The sequence below is a fragment of the Heliangelus exortis genome, chromosome 1, assembly GCF_036169615.1.
Source record: "Heliangelus exortis chromosome 1, bHelExo1.hap1, whole genome shotgun sequence".
Classification (NCBI taxonomy): Eukaryota; Metazoa; Chordata; class Aves; order Apodiformes; family Trochilidae; genus Heliangelus; species Heliangelus exortis.
Genome location: NC_092422.1, coordinates 10922147 through 10943319, shown reverse-complemented (window position 1 = coordinate 10943319; position 21173 = coordinate 10922147). Strand labels below are relative to the sequence as shown.

Sequence of the window (21173 nt, the reverse complement as noted above, 5' to 3'; positions counted from 1 at the left end):
GGAAAAAGGGGAGAGAGCGAGCGCGCGCGCGGGCTTTGAGCGGGGCGGCTCTCGCGAGAGCGGCGCGAGGAGCGGGGCGGCGGGCTCCGGGCCCCGCCCTTCTCGGCACCATGGAGACGGCGCGCGAGGGCGGGGCGCCGCGTTAGGCTGCGGGGTGAGGGCCGAACCGAACCGAACCGAGCAGAACCGAGCCGAACCGAACCGAGCCCCGGGCGTCAGCTTCTGCCTGGCCGCGGCCCGCCGGTGGAGGTTCGTGATCTCCCCGCCGCCCTGCGTTCTGAGCAGAGCAGCGCCCCGGTAGCTTCAAGCGCTTGCTGCCGCCCCGCGCTTCTGAGGGGGAGCGGGCCCGTTCCCGCCGGCGGTACGGATGGTGAACACGGTGGTGGTCGCGCCTGTCCCCGATGCCGCCGTGCCCTTCTGCCCGGTCACGCTTTACGGTCGTTCCCGCGAAGCTGCGCGGTGTTCCTGCAGGGCCTCCGTGGGGACCTGCCGGGTCCGCGCCCCGTTCGAGGGCGGGCGGTGTGAAAGGGCTGGCGGGGCGTGTGGTCCTGTGGAGCTGCAAGCAGTTCAACCAAGCACGGATCTTCCCCTGAGGGTTCTTTTTACAAACAGTAATTACCAGTAAAAGACTGGGAAACTGATCGTGCAGCTCACGGCTCCTCCCCCTTCTGATAAGTTTCTGACTTTCTCTCTTAGGTTTCGTAAAGCATCTGTAAAGATAGAAACTGACTTCCTGATCTGACTTAAGAAGCTGCGTCCAGAGTCTTTGTGAGGGGACTTGGCACGAAGATGAGTTCTGTCGACTCGCAGTAAGTGCCTGTTGTCTGCAGTTCTATCAGAGCAGGTTGTAAGTCCTGTGTGTTTGCTGAAAGTTCCGAAGAACTCGGATCTTCGTTTGTGTCTTCCCTCAGGTCCTTGTGAGCATCATCCTTGCTTTTATAGACGTGTGGATTACCAGTTTGAAGGGAGACGTTAAATGTTTCTTAGCCAAATCTCTTTAAAAGCAGAGCACATACAAAGGGTACTTCAGGTTTTCATTAGATAATTCAGAGATGGTTTCAGCTCCCTACAAGAGCATACCAGATCTTTGGGATGACCAAATCTTCAAGCTGGTTGGCTTGCTGAAGTGCTGTTTGCAATTAAAGTAGTGATATATTACAGGAATAATATTTTGATAGCATTTTATAACAAATCTCTGTATTTAATAGCTTTGGGCAGAACAGCTTGCCTTAAAGTCTGTGTTGAAATTCTGTAGCATATTGCTCTCTAACACAAGTTTTCCTTATTCAGGGATGATGAAGATACCTTTAAAATACTTATTGCTACTGATATTCATCTTGGCTATTTGGAGAAAGATCCAGTTCGGGGAAATGATACATTTGTAACTTTTAATGAAATTCTGGGCCATGCTCAAAAACATGAAGTAAGTTCTGCTTTCTGGAAAGTGAATTAATGAAACTGTGGAAAATATGTTCCAGCCTCCCAGCAGCTATAAAGCTGAGTTCTGGTAAAATCTCTAGCAATATCAAATTAAATGACTGAACAATTTATTGCAACTGTTTATGTTTCTGTTTTAGTAAAAGAAATGTCTGTTCCCCTGTGAGAGCTTTCTTATTATGACTCTGGTTGCATTAAAGGTGTTTTTAAAATTACCTGTACCAGTTCCAGGGAATTTAGAGAGGATTTGTCACTATAAGAAGGAAGGACAGGAGAATGAGCATAATGACACAAAGTCTTCAGACAAGTCAGAAAGTAGAAAAAGAATTGCTTCTGGTTTTAAAGTTTGAATGTTTCTTAGTCAAATTATTTTACTTTGGATGATGATTTTTTTTTTCTCAAAAGCTAAATATTTACAGAGTCTGCAACTAGAATCTTCTCAAAGCAATGGGGCAATAGCTACTAATATCTTCCTGATAATTACCACAGTAATGAAGAAATAATGTATCTTTTCATGCCTGTCAAATAAAATGTTCAGGAGCAACTGGAGACCCTTATTAAAATACTTGGTTGGTATTTTTTTTCAGCAGTCAGTCATTTTCCCCCATAGCACTTGAGATGTGGGTCTTTTGGGGTTTGTTTTCATTTTAATGAATAATGTAATTAAAGTTTGTTTCATGAGGTAATTAATTACTGTGTCTGCAACTACCAGCTTACTTTACTCTCTACAAAGAGATGAATGTAACTCTACAGAAGAAATAATTTCTTACAAAATGCTTAGAAGTATTTCAGGGTAATACAAAATGTTGTATTAAAATAATAGAGCTTTTTGTTACGTACAGGTGGACTTTGTTTTATTAGGTGGGGACCTTTTTCATGAAAACAAACCTTCCAGAAAAACACTGCACTCTTGTTTGGAGTCACTGAGAAAATACTGCATGGGTGATCATCCTGTTCAGTTTGAAATTTTGAGTGATCAGGCAGTTAATTTTCGTTGTAGCAAGTAAGTATGTTTCTGTAAATTAGGGTGTAAGGTTTAATTTGTATGTTGGGTGAACATGTGATTTTTATTATTTTAATCCTCCATGACTGGAACCCTGAAGTTTTAGGTCTGTTTCTGTCAGGCAGCATTCAGGATTACTTCACTTATCATCTTTTATAATCTTAGTCTCCTATGAGGAGAGGCTGAGGGAGCTGGGGCTGTTCAGCCTGGAGAAGAGGAGGCTCAGGGGAGACCTCATCACTCTCTACAACTCCCTGAAAGGAGGTTGGAGCCAGGTGGGGGTTGGTCTCTTTTCCCAGGCAGCTCTCAGTAAGACAAGAGGGCATGGTCTTAAATTGTGCCGGGGGAAGTTCAGATTGGACATTAGAAAGAATTTTTTCACAGAAGGGGTGATCAGATATTGGAACGGGCTGCCTGGGGAGGTGGTGGACTCTTCATCCCTGGAGATATTTAAAAAGAGACTGGATGTGGCACTCAGTGCCATGGGCTGGGAACTGCAGTGGTAGTGGATCAAGGGTTGGACTTGATGATCTCTGAGGTCCCCTCCAACCCAGCCTATTCTATGATTCTATGAAAGGAATGCCCACAACTTTTTGAGAAACTCTTCAGTGTGTTTTGATAAATTTGATAAATGTATGTAATATACATGCCATTACAGTGCAAGCAAACCAATTTATGGAAAGTGCTGTTGTAACATCAGCATGGTTCTTTGGGTGTAAACAAAGGTTGTACAGCCCAGTCTGCTGCTTTTGCATGCACCATCCATGTTGTGCATGTTTTCATGGACATGCTCTAAAGCAACAGGATCGTTTCTTGATACCCAGTTCCATGTGGGAAGTGCCATTCCAGTCCATGAGTAAGAATTTTCTGATGCTGTGCAGCTTGAGCTTATTGATAGTCACTTCATGCTCACTTGTGCTGCTGTAATGATGCATTTGTGATGATGTTAATTTAAGGAGGATATTGGGAATTGTTCACAATTTCTTTCAGACACAGTTTAACCTTTTTTTCATCTTCTTATTCAGGTTTCCATGGGTGAATTATCAGGATAGAAACCTCAACATTTCAATCCCAGTTTTTAGTATTCATGGCAATCATGATGATCCCACAGGGGTAATTATTACCCAAATTGTACTATGTTGTATTGTGAAAACAATATTACAGAGATAGAGACTTGTACAGAAATACAGTTATTGGAGAATAGGCTGGGTTTAGTTGGTTGTTCCACTTTTCATGTAACTATTTTGTGTATGTTAAAGAATTCTGTTAATTAGTGACAAGTTTGACATTAAAAATAACGCAAAGAAGTTAAGGGGTTAATATGAAGTGTGTTTAAATTCTTAATATAGGTTGATTTCTGTCATTAAGGAGAGAATCACTTTTCATGCCAAGAAATGGCAGCCTCTCAGAAAGTTTCTAGAACAAATTCTATCTGTAGAGACTGAAAGCTTTTTTTCTTTAAAAACTGGAATTTTGATGCTTTGTCTTGTTGATATGCAATCGATGTGAATTTTATATTTTTCAAGGGGGATACTCTAATGATTGAATGCTAGCTTAAAAATCAACTATAACTTAAGAAGGAAAAGGGGATTTAGAATGCAGCAAAGCACACGTGTTGAACTGACAATTTTTCATTTGATATCAAATTGTATTTCGTGGAGATGAGTGCTCTAGCAACAGGAGTTTAACTTAAGACCTACTGTGAAGATATAGGCTGTTTAGTGGTTTTTTTTGGTTTAGGCTTGTTTGGTTTTTTTTTTTTCAAAATGCTTTAATGTTTCATTTCATGTTGTTCAAATGAAGCAAGACTTGTTAGCAAAAATCCCCTTAGCAAAAGGGATTTGCTTCTCTACCTGTGAGTACTAAAATAGAAGCTAATATATGTGATGGGGTTTTTCAACTGGAGAAGTTACTTGAGAAAGACATTCTCACTCCCTTTTCAGACTGTTTCATTTAGCCTTTAAAGACTAAATGTTCTGTTCTAAGTTTTTATATTTGTTTCTAATTATTTTTACAGACAGATGCACTGTGTGCACTGGATATTTTAAGCTGTGCAGGATTGTTGAATCACTTTGGACGTTCATCTTCTGTGGAGAAAATAGATATTAGTCCCATTTTACTGCGTAAGGGTAGGACAAAAATTGCTTTGTATGGCTTGGGTAAGTATTAGTCTGGCTGGCTGGACTGGTCATGTGTAATTGAAGTTCCATAGGTGTAAATTAAGTTGAAATAGACACATAATGCTGCAACAGACATGAAGGTCTAAGTAATGCTAAATTAAAACATAGCAATTCTGTGACAGGGTCACATTTCTTCTCTTGCTGCTTCATCACTGGCTGACAGGTTTTTTTCTATGCTTTTTTTTTCATAAATCCTTCAATAATTTTATTTCTGTGACTTTACTGGTCTTCAGTGAGCACTGCTTAAGTTTAATAGTGCCTTAAGTTAAATAGTGTGTGTTGAGTCAGAGCAATCGTGCTCTTAAATCCTCACTGTTGTATATTAAGCTTACTTCTTCTTGTTCTTGTAAAAGTTAAACATTGTATGTTCATGTGCTATCATCATGAAAATGAAGACCTAATTTTACCACAAAGTTGTGTTCTTAATGTTATTTTTAATAGAATTGCTAATAAAAGTGCCATAAAATAAGAAGTTGTTTTGCCACCCCAAAAATTATTGAATGTTTTGCTTTGTCCACTCCAGGAGCTATTCCAGATGAGAGGTTGTATCGTATGTTTGTCAATAAACAAGTAACCATGCTGAGGCCAAAGGAAGATGAAGATAGTTGGTTTAACTTGTTTGTGCTTCATCAAAATAGGTAACAGCATGGAACAGATTATGGTGACTTTTAAACTTTGTGTATTACTTCATTAAGCTGCCTTGGAAAGTATAGGTGAGAAAGCCACCTATGCTAGTTGATGCTTCTTGTGGGTAACTGGTTTCTTAAGATTTCCCCAAATGAAAGTATTGTTTTACAGCTCTTAAACCAGAAGGGGGAGATTTGAAATTAATAATTAAGGAATGTTGGGAAATCTCTTCCCAAACTCTTCTAGTTAGGGTAAATACACGGTTTGTAGTGTAACGTGTACAATTAAGTATTGCCTGCTTGCTAGAGCTGAAAGTTTATACTGTATTTTCTACCCTTGTTTGAACTATAATTTGACAAGTACCCTTATCTTCATTTGCACTGCTGTACTTTACAGCTTCTCCTGAGTAGAGCATGGGCAGCATGTGATTTTGCCTACAGATTTCTCCCAGCATTGGTAGTAGGAACAGGCAAAGTTCTTTTCCAGATTCTTCCTTACAGTTTTTCTTCAATAAGAGTCCAGTCCTCATGCACAAGTAATGGTGATGCAGAAATAAACAAATATAACTGTAGTGGTTATACCCCAGCCAGCAAGTGTGCACCACACAGCCTCTTGCTCACTTCTCTCCCTACTCCCCAGTGGGTTGGGAAAGAGAATCAAGAGGAAAAAAAACCACTCATGGGTTGAGATAGGAACAGTTTAATAATTAAAAAATAAGTAAAATGTCATAGTAAGAACAATTGTAATTACAAGGGAGATTGCAACAAGTCAGAGAGAAATAAAACCCAAGGAACAAAACCAAGGGATGCACAATGCAGTTGCTTGCCATCATCTGACTGATGCCCAGCCAGTCCCCAAGCATTGATCTTCCCCTCCTGGACAACTCCCCCCAGTTTATATCCTGAGCAGGACATCCTGTGGTATGGAGTATTCCTTTGGCTGGTTTGGCTCAGCTGCCCAGGCCTTGCTGCCTCACAGCTTCTTGTGCACCTGCTTGCTCACTGAAAAATCCTTGATTTAGGATGAGCAATCCTTAGCAATAGCTAAAATATCAGTGTGTTACCAACAGTATTCTCATACTAAATCCAAAACACAGCACTATACCAGCTAGTAGGAAGAAAACTAACTCTGTCCCATCCCAAACCAGGACAATAGCTTGGAGAACCCTGTGTATTGACCTCTGTCCAGTGGGCTGAAGGAGGTCACTCCTCAGTTTCCCTTATCTTCTGCAAATCTGTGGGTGGTGGTGTGACCCATCTGTGTTTAATTCAGTGGTTTTTACCACAGGTTTTTACCCCAGCATTAAAAAAAAAACAAAAACCAAACTCCAGAAAGTGAGGCCACCGAATAAAAGGTGGGGAGCAGTAATGAATCAGCCATGTAAGTTGTAAGTTGCTTTTTTGTTTAGCCAAACACTTTAAACAATTGTGTAAGGAGTAAGTGGAAAGAGTGCCTGATATGAAATGTGCATGAGATGTTTTTGCTGGAGTTCCTTTTAAATCCCACTGATGTTTGTTTATTCCCTCCTTCACTTCCCTGCTGCCCACTGTGTGTGTTCTAATTATTTTTCTCTTTTCTTAAACAGGAGCAAACATGGAGCTACCAACTATATTCCAGAGCAGTTTTTAGATGACTTTATTCATCTTGTTGTGTGGGGTCATGAACATGAGTGCAAAATAGCTCCACTCCAAAATGAACAGCAGTGTTTCTATGTTTCTCAGCCAGGAAGTTCAGTGGTGACATCTCTGTCACCTGGAGAAGCTGTCAAGAAGTATGTTGTTTGTTTCTTTTTGTTCTTGTTTATCCCTTGCTTTATGTCTGGTGTGTGTTGTGTTGAGAAAGGAAAAATATTTCTGTTAATTATGAAAGGATTTGTGTTGAAGTGTAAGGATTGGCTTCAGAGTGTGGTGTAACAAATGAAGCAGGGAGAATCAATGCCTAGAATAACTTCTGCTTTACTTAAGATTAAACCAAATATTTGAAGCAAATGGAGCTAATCTAAAGGCATTACATCCTCAGAAGTGGGAATACAAAGAACTGTGTACCTGTGCTTGTGTGTGGAACAGGCACAGTCTAAACTGAATAGAACTGAAGTTTGTCAGAGCCAACACTGAAGTACAGATTCAAGAACCCTTTATGGATTTTAAACTTTTGTCCTTGAAAAGTAAATATTAATTTAAAACAGATCTTTATATCATAGTTCTCTTAAGTTTATCTTCTAGTAAGTTACCTTTTTCCCTCTAGACACATTGGTTTGCTGCATGTTAAAGGGAAAAAAATGAAAATGCAGAAGATTGCTCTAGAGACAGTGCGAACTTTCCACATGGAGGATATTGTTCTAGCTGATCATCCAGATCTTTTTAATCCTGACAATCCTAAAGTAACTCAGGCAATACAAGTATTCTGCATGGAAAAGGTAATTTGCAGTGCTAACAATATATATGTAACAGTGTGTAGACAGGGAATGAGATCTGTGGCTGGTTTTGGAATTGGAAGATGAGAGTTCTTGGGTCTTCTCCTGTATTATTTGAGTGAGCTTAGGCAGTGTTGCTATAGGAAGCTAATTCTGTGATACTCACTGCAGCCTTGGGTTCCAGATTGCTGGGCTGACCTGTTAAAGTAGACTGAAACTGCTCTATAGGGGTCCATATTGTCCTTGTACAAAAACTCCTGCCTAAAAGTGAGGCAGTGCTGGATGTGCAGTTTGGAACCAGAGTAAACACATGCACTTAAAACCTGAGATTTGGACTGTGCAGTGCAAAGTGACAGAAGTAACTAAACAAGGTTACTAGTTTTTCTTGGTTCTTAGGGCTTTATAGGTCACTTTCTGCCTTTCCCTAGGAATTTAGCAAAGGATAATGGCCACGAAGTAAAATAGGATGTGTAGATCCTGCTGGACCATGCTTTATCTGAAAGATAAGCATTTCACTGTGACTTTTTTCTCACTCATAAGACTTCAGGTTGGATACTGGCACATGTGTGTGTTCAGGCATGAGAACACACCCTATAATAGTCTATATTTATAGCTCCCCCCTATAGATGGATGCATTTCAAGTTGTCCTTGAAGTGTTTAGGCATCTGTAAGAGAACAAAGTGGAAGTGAATTCCTAATCTCTGCTTCCCAGGTTGAGACGATGCTGGACAATGCAGAAAGAGAACGGTTGGGAAACCCCCGCAGGCCAGAGAAGCCTCTCGTGAGATTACGAGTAAGAGAGTGATCACTTTGGCTTGCTTTGTTTTAAAAGGTCACTCTGAAAAGTTTCAGAGCAAAATCATGCTTTCTGTATAAACACATAATATTTCTTACCATATGCGGGCAAATATAAATTGCTTTTGTACTGTGATTCTCTTTACCTGTGGCATAAGTGCTTCTCTACAGTAAAGGATAAGATTGATCATAAGCAAACTTTGGTGCTGGTCTGAGTAAGGGCATAAAAAGCAGCTTTTTACAGGGAAGGCATTCTTAAGTTGCATTATTTGTTGTAACCTAATTTATGGAAGCTTTCCTGAAGACCAGTAAATGGAAAAAATAAGGAACAAGTAATAAATCTGAACTGTTATTGGCTATTCTGCTATTATTATTACTAGGTGGTATCACCCATTAACAATTCTGTATAGTATGTGAGATAAAGCATTGAATTTAGGATTGACCCTTTGAAAGGCAGCAAACTCATCTAGATTTGTGTAGCTTCTCTTGGTTTGTTTCATATTTATATTTTTCCTTTGCTCTTGTAGGTTGATTATACAGGTGGCTTTGAACCATTCAGTATCCATCGTTTTAGCCAGAAGTACATGGATAGGGTGGCCAACCCAAAAGACATCATACACTTTTTCAGACAGCGTGAACAAAAAGAGAAAAATGGTAATTATTAAGGAAGAATCACTGACTTTCCTTGATTTTCATCCTTCTTTATTTTGTTACCCAAAGGCTTGGTATCTACCATCCTGTGTGTTACAGGAGTAAAGTTGCATAGTCTTATTTAAGTCTATATATTGCAAACGTATTTCTGTTCTATTCCTGAATGTATAAAAAATGTTGCTTTTCAGCACACCATCTTTTGACAGTTACTTCTAAATACTTCCTTTTTCTTTGGCCTCAGATCTTACTGTGTTGCTTATAGTAATATATACAGCCCCAAAACAGACTGAGCTATTCCTTAGTTCTGTGATGATTTCCATGAAAGTCATTAAACATCTCACTCCTGAGACTTCTCAGAATGATGTGATTGGTTTTGGACACTGCAGGAAAAGAAATGGATTTTGGGTGTTGTGCTTTTTCTCGTTGTTTTTTAGTTGTATTACTGTAGTATTTTATTTTTGTATACCTAAAGTAGTAATGGAGGGGTATGGGCTTGAGAGATGTTTGTATATTTAAAAAAAAAAAAAAAAAAAAAAAAGTCCAGATATATGACAGAATTTTATTTGCCCTAACATTGTGTATGAAGTGCTCTTGGCTTCTCTGTTCCAGGCACATCTCTGTTCAAGCATTTGTGCAAAACAAGTAACAGCTGTTACTATTACAGCACTTCTCACTGTGCCTAGAATTTTTTAATATGGATATTTTTTTAATAATGGTAGATGTTGCCCAAATACCGAATTTGTAATAGTCACTAATGAAGATACAGCTTGCATAAGAACTCTGGCAAATAATTTAGTATTTCTCATTAGTGCACTGTAAGTACTCCAGTTTCACTGACAGTTTTTACTAACACTGTTAGTTTTATAGAGTTCAAATATCATGTTTCATTAATGAAAAATGCTTTTAGTGAGATTTTTAAAATCATGCTGTATTGATCTTGTTTTATTTTGCTTTGTTGCTTGTTTAATAATTGTGTAATCACGTTTTCAAAATACAAGGTAGCTACTACATCTGCCAGCATGTTTCATCAGCACATTTTAATTTTCCTACTACATGCATCTCTGCTTCAGGAAGGGAATGTGAAAAAAATACCTTTGTTCTTTGCATTGCTTTATTAGATATCCTCTGGTACAAGGGAGGTGGCTAATAAAGCAGTCAGAATTTTCAGTACATGTGCACATAATGCTGTGGTTCTGTACAGGTGATGTTAAGACTTCATGAGCTCAGGATTTGTTACTGTTTCTTGTGTCATAGCTGTTCATACAAGGAGGCCAACAGAACAGTGTGTTGTGCTTGCACCTGGCACATGTCTGGAGGTGATATGTGGTCATTTTCTGTTACTTTGCTTGCTATGTGGCAGTCTCAGTTGATTACCTCTTTCAGTCTTCTGTCATTCTTACTTTGCTGACTGAGAATGGGAAGCAGCCTTAATGAACTGTGAACATTTTCTACTGAAAATCAGTATGTGCTTTGGAGGAAAATTTGTTCTCTGGTTGTAGAGCTACTTATAAAAAACCCTTGTGCTTTGATGGGTCCTTTGATTTTTCTTCCATTTGTGATTTTCTATAGTTCAATTAGAATTACCTTCAGAACATAGTGTTCAGTTTTTAATTCCAGACATCTGGTAGTCAGAAGGACACTTTTCATCTGCTAGAGGTGGAGTTGTCTTGTGCAGTTATTTTATCCATTATGTTTACTTTGCTTCCAGACAATAGGCTCCACAGTTACAACAAAAAGCCTTTAAATATAAAAAGGGCCACAATTCTGAAGTCTATATTAACCTTTTTTCCTATGGCTGTCAGTGAAACGATAATAATTAAAAGCTGCAAACGATGGTGACAGTGCCACTGTGCTTTTCTGTCCTAGACAGTGACCTTAATTTTGGAAATCTGGTTAGGAGACCTTCTGAGGGGATGACACTGAGGGTGGAAGACCTGGTAAAGCAGTATTTTCAGACAGCAGAGAAGGTATCTTTCTATTTTTTTCTTTTTTTCTTTTCTTTTTTTCCTTTCTTAATGGAAGTTTCATGCCCTGAAAAGACTGCCATTCACCAAGAAGTTAATTTGTTTCCTGTATAACTGCATGGGAATTCCTGTATGTTTGTGTCTTCAGTTAACAAGTAACTTGTGTGTAGATTGCATAGGGTATGTAACATGATGATACCACTTTGTATGAACTTGCAGTGTCTGTTCTGTACAAAATGATGAACCATATTCTGAAGGGGGGAAAATGATATCATCTTGCCTAACCTTAGGCACATGTTAGGTTTCAGCATTAGAGTGATCTAAATGACTCCCTGGGAGGGCTGTTTGCCTTCTCAATATGACAGGGAACCTACAGCAACTGGTTCAGAAGTAGGCACTTCAAATATATGCCAACCCTAAATCCCATAGAGAGGGGCAGCAGTGTCAAAGACAGGGAACTGTATTATTCTATGAAAAATAAAATTTGCCTTTAATCTCTTTTCCTCCTTTATAGTGCAAAACTGTCTCTGTTACAACATCTTCCCAACTTATTTGTATGTTCTTGTATAAACAGCTTGGTTATTAGTCTCTGCATTTGAGACCACCTTCAGTAGCTCAGCATCTGTAGGGGTGTGAAAGAATCTGTTTTGTTCCAGGAAAGCTTACACTAGGGGCATAGTATGTGTTAAATTAAAACAGGTAATGAAAAGGGGAGGAGGGTGAAAGCATATTGTGCCCATAAATGATGATAGGGATCTTCAGTGTTGTGCTAGGATAGCTTGTGCTGCAGGCTGACAGGCACCTGCTCTTGTCTGATTTGGGGAGCAGAAGCATCCTTGGGCTCAGAGGTGGCACAGGGCTGTATCTGGATGTTCTGAAAATGTTAGACCAAAAATGTCTCACAAGTACCAGACTGTTCAGTTCCCATGTTGCTGGTAAGCTGAGGCCTGGGATTTAAAGACACTGCTATTTGTCCATCTAGGAAACTTTTTTTTTTTCTTTGAAAGAAAGTTTAATAGCTGACAGCATTAATGGTTCTGCATCATTACCATCAGTCCCTCTTTTGAGATGCAGGTCTTACATTTTCATAAGCTTGTTTTATGATAGCTGTAAAACCCCTCTGTGCATCATTATCATAGAATCATAGAACTGGCTGGGTTGGAGGGGACCTCAGAGATCATCAAGTCCAACCCTTGATCCACTACCACTGCAGTTACCAGCCCATGGCACTGAGTGCCACATCCAGTCTTTTTTTTAAATATCTCCATGGATGGAGAATCCACCCCTTCCCTGGGCAGCCCATTCCAGTGTTTGATCACCCTCTCAGTAAAGAAATTCTTTCTAATGTCCAACCTAAACCTCCCCTGGCACAACTTGAGACCTCTTGTGCCCTCTTGTCTTGCTGAGAGTTGCCTGGGAAAAGAGCCCAACCCCCACCTGGCTACACCCTCCTTTCAGGGAGTTGTAGAGAGTGATGAGGTCTCCCCTGAGCCTCTTCTTCTCCAGGCTGAACACCCCCAGCTCCCTCAGCCTCTCTTCATAGGGCCTGTGCTCAAGTCCCTTCACCAGCCTGGTTGCCCTCCTTTGGACCTGCTCCAGCACCTCTTATCTCCTTCCTAAACTGAGGGGCCCAGAACTGGACACAGGACTCAAGGTGTAGCATTTTTATGTCCTTCCAAGTTGATCCAAACGTTAGCTTAAAAAGAAGGGAAACTGGGAAAGAATAAGTATCATTGTTTTCTGTCTTTCTCAGCACTACATTTCAGTCAAATGTCAAAAATTATTTTAGATATGACTAACAATGTGGTTTCTTTACTGTTTTTGAAACTTCATTAACAAGTGTAAAAAATGTTAAGTAGCAGGAGGATTTGACTATGTTATGGTGAATAGCATGTTTGCTTATTACTGTGCCTTTCTCTTTCAACTTATGTTTTCTTTTTGGAACCAACTAAATGTAATATTTATCTGAAATAGCAGGAATATTACTTGCTTCCTCTGATGGCAGATGCTTCTTAACAAAATGTTTTTCCTGATTATAAAGAAAGTGCAGCTTTCACTTCTAACTGAAAGAGGAATGGGAGAAGCAGTGCAGGAGTTTGTGGACAAAGAAGAAAAAGATGCCATAGAAGAGTTGGTCAAGTTTCAACTAGAAAAAACACAGAGGTTTCTTAAGGAGCGTCGCACTGATGCAGAGGAAGAAAAAATAGATGAGGAGGTAACGTTCTGTTATATGTTAATTCCTTAGGAAAGGTCAAGACAGACAGTAGAAATAAAAGTGCTCAAACCCAGTTTAGCAGAGTGTGGAGCATGTGCAACACTCACCTCTAGTAATTTTCTGGAATTAATGAATACAATGACAGTGTTTCACATACATAACTTAAAAGCCTGTATTGGAAAATGGGGTTTGGGCATGGTTGTGATGATTCTCATTTTATTTGCACATGCATGCCAAGTCATATATATGTAGAAGTGTATATATGTATGCACTGGGAGAAAGATGCTGGATATGATCTCTTGGCTTTTTTCATATTGGCTTAGGGAAGAGCACAAGAACAGGGCAAGCATAAAGGAAATGTATCCTTCAGGTGTTGCACTGGCCTGTAACTGCTTGCAGCTTGGGGAGGCCCAGAGACAAACCTCGTTTATGTGTATCTAGTGACCCTTAATAGACTTCTCTGTCAACTTGTTGGGCTTCCACTGAGCCCATGTATTTAGTTGATATATTCAAGCATTGTATGACAAGCAGTTCTGCAGCTTAACTGTGCACTGTGTAAAGAATGATTTGCAGAGGGAGGAGGAAGGGTACATCGACCTGTTTTATTGTTGATTGGTTTAATTCATGAGGAGTTGAAAGAGACCATAACCAATCAGTGACTGTAGGCTTTCTGTGCCACTTTGGCATTGAATTTTTTTTTCTTTTAGACTCATGTCTTCTTTCCCTCTCACCTGTTGTATCTTCTTCTGTTCTTGAGAAGTTGAGTTTTCTTAATTGTACAGATACTGTGACGTTTCTTTCTTTTCAGTATCATTGTTTTCTGTCTTGCTTCTTCATTTTTACCTCTTACAGTTTTTCATGTTTCACTGTCCCTTACTGTCAAACTCTGTATATTCTTTTTCTCTTGAGCACAGTTATCTCATGCTTTTCATCGTGTCCCAAGCTTTTTTCTTACCAGTGATGTAGCTCCAGTTATTAATAAAACATGATATGCTTAAACTGTAGGACAACATGAAAAGGCTCTAAACAAACTGCTAAGTTGCTCTTGCACTTTTTCACCTCTCACATAAGCTTGACTTATTAATTTTTATTATCAAGACTTCTCACTGTGTTTTGATTATTGTATTAAGTGAACTGTTATTTTGATGAGAACTTTTTTATTCAGGTGCGAAAATTCAGGGAGAGTAGAAAAAAAAACACAGAAGAAGAGGATGAAGAAGTTCGTGAGGTAACTCCTTTGAATTTTGAACATAGGCTGAAGAATGGAATGGTGGCTTCTGCATATGAATGAAGTCACTTAGCAATACTTCAGCACTGTCCTTGCCAAAAAGAGCCTGTCTGCCTGGGGAAGTTTAGTTAAGTCTTTTTAAAATCTTCCTAGGTATAATATGTGCCTAAGCTACTGCTTGATTTGGCTTTTCAGATCTCTTTTCTTGTGCAAATTTGTGAACCTGAATGTTCAGGTTTTGTTTATTTGAACTGAGGTTAGACCAGGGAAGTGACCTTCAGACACCTGCCAGCTTAGGCTGTGTGTGATCTCATCACCAGTGGACATGTGGATGGGCAGTATGGGGTAATACTACTGGAGCAAACTGATAGTAATGATAAACCCTGAAGCTCTGTTGTTCTCATCAGCAAGCTTGATCCCCTGGAGATTTATATCTAGATTGCAAACATCTTTCCAGAGAGAATTTCCAACTACTGATAGCATTGGTGCTTCCTTGTGTTTGCAAGCTATGTGTGACTGGAATGAAATACATGGAAAAATTATACCTGGGGTGAGATTCACTTTTCCCAACCTGAGGTATCTTCATGTGAAGTTGTCTTAAGCACCCACTGCCACCCATGAAGATGAAGTTAGTGGAGCCCAGAGGGTGCTTCCTCTGAGCAGATGTGTATAGCTGACATAGGATGACTTGAACTGCTCACCAAACTCCACTGACAACGTCATATTAAATAGCTTCCTTCAGAAGCTTCATTCACCAGAGCTTAGCTGACTACTTTAAACATCTGCACACATCTAAAATAAGTAAACTAAATACTATCCCTGCTTTTTGTCAGAGTTGCTTGGCTTCCATAGCAGTGTGGGTTGAGCTTTTGTAAGCCTTAATGGTTTAGAATGATACATCACAACTAGGATTTAACAGTTGTGCATTTCGTCATTTAAGATTGTTTTTCCTATGGCACTTACTGTTCTATTTCAGGCTATGACCAGGGCTAGAGCTCACAGAACTGAGGATGAAATTCTAGTCGCAGCCTCCAGTGATGAAGAACTCCTGGATGTGGGGATGAAAGGCACTGGGGATTCAGATGATGGCCTTTCCCCAACAGTGAGCAGAGGAAGGGGCCGAGGAAGAGGTAGAGCAAGAGGTGCAAGAGGACAAAATTCAACAGCAAGAGGCTCATCTCGAAGGGGAAGAGGTAGGAAAAACCGGCAGTTACTGACTATATTTTCTTGAAAAGATGACTCTTTTTGATGCTTCCATCAAGTGGAAATTTGTTGCTTAAGGACTCCTACTGGAAAAAAGAATTCTTTACAAATATTTTTTGTATCATATTGTATACTGTTGACTGTACTTCCCTTGTTTGTAGGTCACAGTGACTTTTTCACAGGGTTACTAAAAGAAAAGTATCTGGCTACCCATCTGTGGAAACATAGAAGACTCGTCCAAGATGCACTATTGGGAAGGTCTGCCCAGTGAAATGCATGGGCAAACCTTTGTTACTGCTAAAGATAATGAGTTTGGTCAGTGTAGAGAGGAGGTACAGATTGTCTGTATCCTAGTGCAGCTTATAAGAGATTTCATTGTTTATAGTGACTGAGAAAATGGGGAGTGTTTCCTAAGCAAAATGAATTGAGTAGCTCCATGTCTGTGTGTGATTGGGCAATTTACATTGCTACTTCCATTATATGTAAATATATAGATACATAGGTAGGTAAAAAAAGACAGGGTGGGCTTGCAGTAATATAATCCTTTGAGTTGTCTCAGTAATATGTCCAAAGGTCTTAAGAGCAGGATGAGTTGAAACAGAGGCAGCCATCTTAGGACTGATTTGGTGAGTGCCTCTAAATTAGCTCTGTGAGCATGTGCTGCAGCACTGTTGTGATCCCATCAGAGCAAGGGTGGTGGGTTCAGAGGCTGTGTCTGTGGAGCTTTGAACACCTGACCCAGAGCAGTTCTTCTGTGTGTTAAGGAGGGCTTTTATTCACCTTCAAGGAAGAAGGTGAAGGAGGAAAGAGAAATGCAGGTTGTTTGTTTAAGTGACTTCCCACACAGTAATGCTAAAGGCAAAAAACTGGCCAACAAACCACTGAACATATTTGCATGTTGTTTATTATGCCCACAGGAAGCACTACCCAAGAGTCAGCTACCAGCAGCAGAAACTACAAGCCTGTATCTGTGCCTGCCAAGAATATGTCTATCAGGGATGGTAGGCCTTCAATCTATCTATTACTCTCATCCTCTTTCTCAGATTGTAATGAAAGTGTTTATTTGATGATGAAGTGCCTTAATTGCCTCTGTTTTTATTAGTCCAGTTCAGATGAGAGATTCTTCTGTTTCTAATCAAATAGAATAAGTAGCAGTGACAAGAGAAAGAAAAATGGAAGTGAAAAGAAAGAATAGTGATATCATGCTGTTGTGGAGTAAAATGAAATGTGCCACACACTTCAACTAGAACTGGAAATAGGGAACATCTTACTGGATGCAATTCCTAAAGGAATAATCATAGAAGGAATGTGATTTAATGGCATGTTTTATGCAGAATATTCCTCAGTGGATAAAAAGTTTAAACTTTACTGAAGTTTGCAAGTTACTGAGCTTTAATGGCAATCAATTTAAGCTTACATTGTAGCAAGCTTTAGAAATGCCAGAAATACTGGAGAAGAGAAATTTACCTGCCCTGTAAGACCCATATATGAGAGCAGCCCTTCCTTGCTATAGAGGGTGGGCTCTGAGGAAACAGTTTAAATAAGCTTGAGTATTAAAGAAAAAATACTGCTCATAATTCTGTACATGAATCCCACCCAAAATGCATGAAGGTGAAGTCAGTTTTAAATTAATCAGCAAATAATTTGTATTGAATTGGTCAGCATATGACCTAGAACACTGCAGAGAAGTCAATTGTAGCAGCTATATGGCTGTCTGAAGTGTTAGACATACAAAAATATCAATTATAGTAATAGTTTTCTCTACCTCTTAACCAAATTTACTTAAGGTTTTCCAGCCAGACACCTGCTTGCTGCTGCTGATTAATTAAACATTAGTTTGTTTTGGTTTGGGTTTGAGAGGGTTTACTTCTTTGTTTCACAAGGTATTGTGCAGAGGAGGTCTTAAAAACAAAAAACAACTATATCACATTGTTTGCATTTTATTGTGTGAGCACTTTAAAAATGTTACATTTGTTTTATTCTAGCCTTTAGGTCTTTGAAGTCAAAGCCCTCCTTGAATTCATCTATGTCTTACTCTGAGGTAAGAAGTATCTTCCATGAGTGAAGTTGTGCTGCCTTCAGCTGTCTTCTGGTTTGAAAAATAAAAAATAGAGTCAAAGTGTTAGCCTAAACCAGCACATGGTCCCAAGCTATCAGTTCCAGTAATAAGTGGAACAGCCTGTTAATTTGTAAACCTTTTCTACCCTTTTTTGTATGAGATCTGTCTGAGAAAATCAGTCCATGTTTATTTGTGACTGTAGGCTGAGATACAGAATGTATATACATGAGTATTTGGGGGGTTTCTGTATTTTAAAAGATCTGAAGAGCAAAACTTGTGCTGTATTTCTACATTGTGCAGTTCTAGTCTGGAGCCCTGTCAAGTGCATATTATAACTAATACCTATATTGTTGAAATAGAGAAAAAAATAATATTCTATGCTATAGTAGTGTAGTATTATGCATGATGCTTCTGTAAGAATAAATTCCATTTAAAAGCTCTATAAATTATATCATTTCTTCAGGATATTATAGATGATGACTCTGATGTAGAAGAAATTTCTATTGTTCCTTCTCCCAGAGTAAACCAAAGGTTGGTATTTTTGCTTTGTGCATGCAACTGTGATTGCCTTATTCTGACATTTGAATCAGAATTCAGTGATCTGATCCACTACCTGAAAAAAACAGATTTTTAAGAAAATTAAAACAGTACTTACAGAATTTATATAAATCTTTGCCTGTTAGTGTGGATGATCTTTATATAACAATAATTTGATCGACTGAAATAAGCTAGGTCAGAGATTTAGAATTAATGTGCTAAGAATTTGAATTGTTCTACTCATTATTTCTATTAAATCTTAATCTCTGTATTGGTGGTCAAAATCCAAGTTGAACAGAAAGTTATTGGAATATCTGGTAACTGAGAACATGCTGATGCCTTTTTTTTCTCTTTCTATGTTTCAAGGTTGTCAGCTACACCTTCACTTAGTAAAAGAGGTTCACAAAGCCAGACATCTAGAGGTGTTGATTTTGAGTCAGATGAGGTATGGTGTATAGTGGTCTTATTTCCTTTTATTCCATATAAGTTTCTATAGTTTACTGTTTTACAGTTATTTAAATAAAGCATTTCAGAGGAAAGATTTAATTTCTATATATATAATAATAAAAAATAAGGCTAGAAGGGACCTCAGGAAAATATCTAGTTCTTGTGTCCTTCAGTTCTTTATCAGTTAATTGTCATTCCTGAAATGCATGAAATAGGTTATTTTGCCTGTGGAAGACAGTAATCATAATCTCTTCTACTGCTTGGCTTTGTCCTTTCATTTGTTTGTGTGTTTTATTATTGTAAACAGGAAGAACCCAACATTTTTGCATTTAAAAATGGCTATTTTTCAGGATACTATTATTGGTATTGTTGCAAATTATCTTAACACACCTTAAAATAAGTTAACACTATTCTAAGGTTTAACATGTCTGTTATTGCTGTATATATTTGAACAGCTGGGAAATGGCTTCTTCTATAATTAAACTAGAAGAACTTTATTCACAGTTTTGTCCTGAGCAGAATACACATGATACTGTCAGCCACTGTCAGACCATCACAGACCAGCACAAATTATCCAACTGTCTCCTGTGGTCAGGATCTGAGTCTGAACAGTGGCAGCTGTTGGCCACTTCAGAGAAAATGTTCATTCTTGTCCTTTCTCTCCACTGTGTTCTCTCTTCTTGTACCTGAAATGCAAAAATGCATATGGACTTGAACATGCAAAATACAGATTGTTCCTCATCTTAAAGTAGCTGTTCTGATTATGTTGACCTAAAGTCAGTGTCTGTTCTTTGAACATTTGTGATCTGGACTTTTAAATCACTGGGTAATGTCTTTCGTATCAAAACCAGCAAAAACAAGTCTGTCAGAAAGCACACAATAATGTGACCAGGCTGTCTTATTTATTCTAAAGGTGGATTTACTTTTTGTGTCTCAGAATGCATGCTAGTGCTACTAATTCATATCTGTTTGCAAATTTCAGGATGAATTTGATCCATTCAAAACCACTGCAACATCAAGAAGAGCTAAGTGATTTCAGACTTGCTGTACAGGAGAGGCCATGAAAGTCAGTGAAGAAAATGGAAAACAATTTGCAAGGCATTCCCTATATGACATTTCTCTGTAAATAATGGTTTGCCTTCTTTTTTCACTTGTATGAAATGCTTTGGGATTGGTTGTTTTTTTTTTTTCCAGTGGAACCAAATTTGGTATAATTTGGTTGCTTGATGTATCAGACTGGAGGGCCTAATATTCTGCCTGAAACTAAGTTCTTCCTAAAACTCCTAGAAGACTGTTTTCTTGCAAGGATAATAATGTAAATAACAGTTATGTCTTTTGTAGAAAAATCCATCTCATAGTCTTAAATTTTCCAGAGGAGTAAATTTATAGTAGTGTGAAACTATGGATACAGACATGGACTCAGTCAGCATAAAGAAACTTATGCTTATTTCTACTTTTCTACTGATAAAATTGAAAACTCTGAAGAGTAGTATTTTGACCCCAAAATAGTTTTCAGTGCTGAATCTGGAAAATATTTCTTTCAACTCTACTAAGAAAACTAAACCCACTATTGCACCATTATTAAATGTCAGTATACAGGAATGAATTCTGCTCTTTAATTCAAGAAGTGCCAAAGACTTCAGATTGAATTGCATCCTCAGCTGTTACCCAGTAAATAAGATGTAAGGGTTAGAACCTCACAGCTTCACAAGGAGTGCTGCTTGAGGCACACAGCAATTGTGTGGTACCCCTCTAAAATATTCAGTAACCCTTCTAAAATATTACCCTACTCCCCAAATAGTGCTGCTCTGAAGCTGTGGCTGTGAGAGCAGATCAAGGAAAAGGCCAGAAGCTCTCACCAGTTGATGCCCCAGCATGTCAGAGAAGCACTTCAGCTGCTGAGCAGCTGCAGCCAGACCTTTGCATTTTTACTTTCCTTAAAAGAGTTGGGTTTGGGCAGTTACATTTCATTGACTCTTTCCGAACATGACTGTTGTTACTTTGGCTTCATTTAGGGAACCTAAAAGAGCCTTGAGCTACCTGAACACTTCCAAAAGAACGATCAAGACCTGCAAATATCTAGTGTAGATCTTAGTAGCAACTTAAAAAGCAGGGTGATCACTTAAGATATTGGCAAATAATTTTCTAGTATGATTCTTTCTTTTCATTGAAAGCTGTCAAAACTATAATATTGCCTATGCAATTAAAAAGCTGCTGTAAATGCCCTTCAAAATGAGGGTTTAGAGTTGTTTTTTTTTTAAATAAACTATTTCTGTTAAGTAAATTGTGGATATCTGTTGCATGGACTACATGGAATGTGAGGGATTGACATTTCAAAAATATTTTGCTGCTTTATGTAGGGGTACACATGCACTTAGTCTGGCTGGGCTGAAATTAACTTTACTCATAGCAGC

The 21173-nt window shown here is 38.8% G+C and overlaps 1 protein-coding gene across 2 annotated transcripts; it reads left to right on the top strand.

The window, feature by feature from the left end:
- The first annotated feature begins 65 nt into the window (after positions 1–65).
- Positions 66–21043, top strand: MRE11 (MRE11 homolog, double strand break repair nuclease). Of its 2 annotated transcripts, XM_071733911.1 has the most exons (20): positions 66–249; positions 697–809; positions 1291–1423; positions 2280–2440; positions 3466–3553; positions 4458–4599; positions 5144–5258; positions 6833–7018; positions 7492–7663; positions 8373–8453; positions 8983–9109; positions 10973–11073; positions 13112–13285; positions 14451–14513; positions 15490–15706; positions 16634–16717; positions 17702–17757; positions 18239–18306; positions 18679–18757; positions 19742–21043. In XM_071733911.1, exons 2-20 carry the CDS (start codon positions 790–792, stop codon positions 19790–19792), a joined length of 2118 nt encoding a protein of 705 aa, XP_071590012.1. In that variant the 5' UTR covers positions 66–249; positions 697–789; the 3' UTR covers positions 19793–21043. The 2 variants fall into 2 exon arrangements, with proteins under 2 accessions (XP_071590012.1, XP_071590022.1); XM_071733921.1 differs by lacking the exons at positions 66–249; positions 697–809 and having other exon boundaries at positions 1300–1423; positions 2299–2440.
- Positions 21044–21173: the final 130 nt, after the last annotated feature.

What these genes read in the sequence shown, in the direction of transcription:
- MRE11 (XM_071733911.1), top strand. Translation starts at nt 790, where the DNA reads ATGAGTTCTGTCGACTCGCA. An exon ending in TTTGTGCTTCATCAAAATAG is followed by an intron (nt 5,259 to 6,832) that starts GTAACAGCATGG and finishes TTTCTTAAACAG; the next exon opens with GAGCAAACATGGAGCTACCA. An exon ending in CTCATCTCGAAGGGGAAGAG is followed by an intron (nt 15,707 to 16,633) that starts GTAGGAAAAACC and finishes TTATGCCCACAG; the next exon opens with GAAGCACTACCCAAGAGTCA.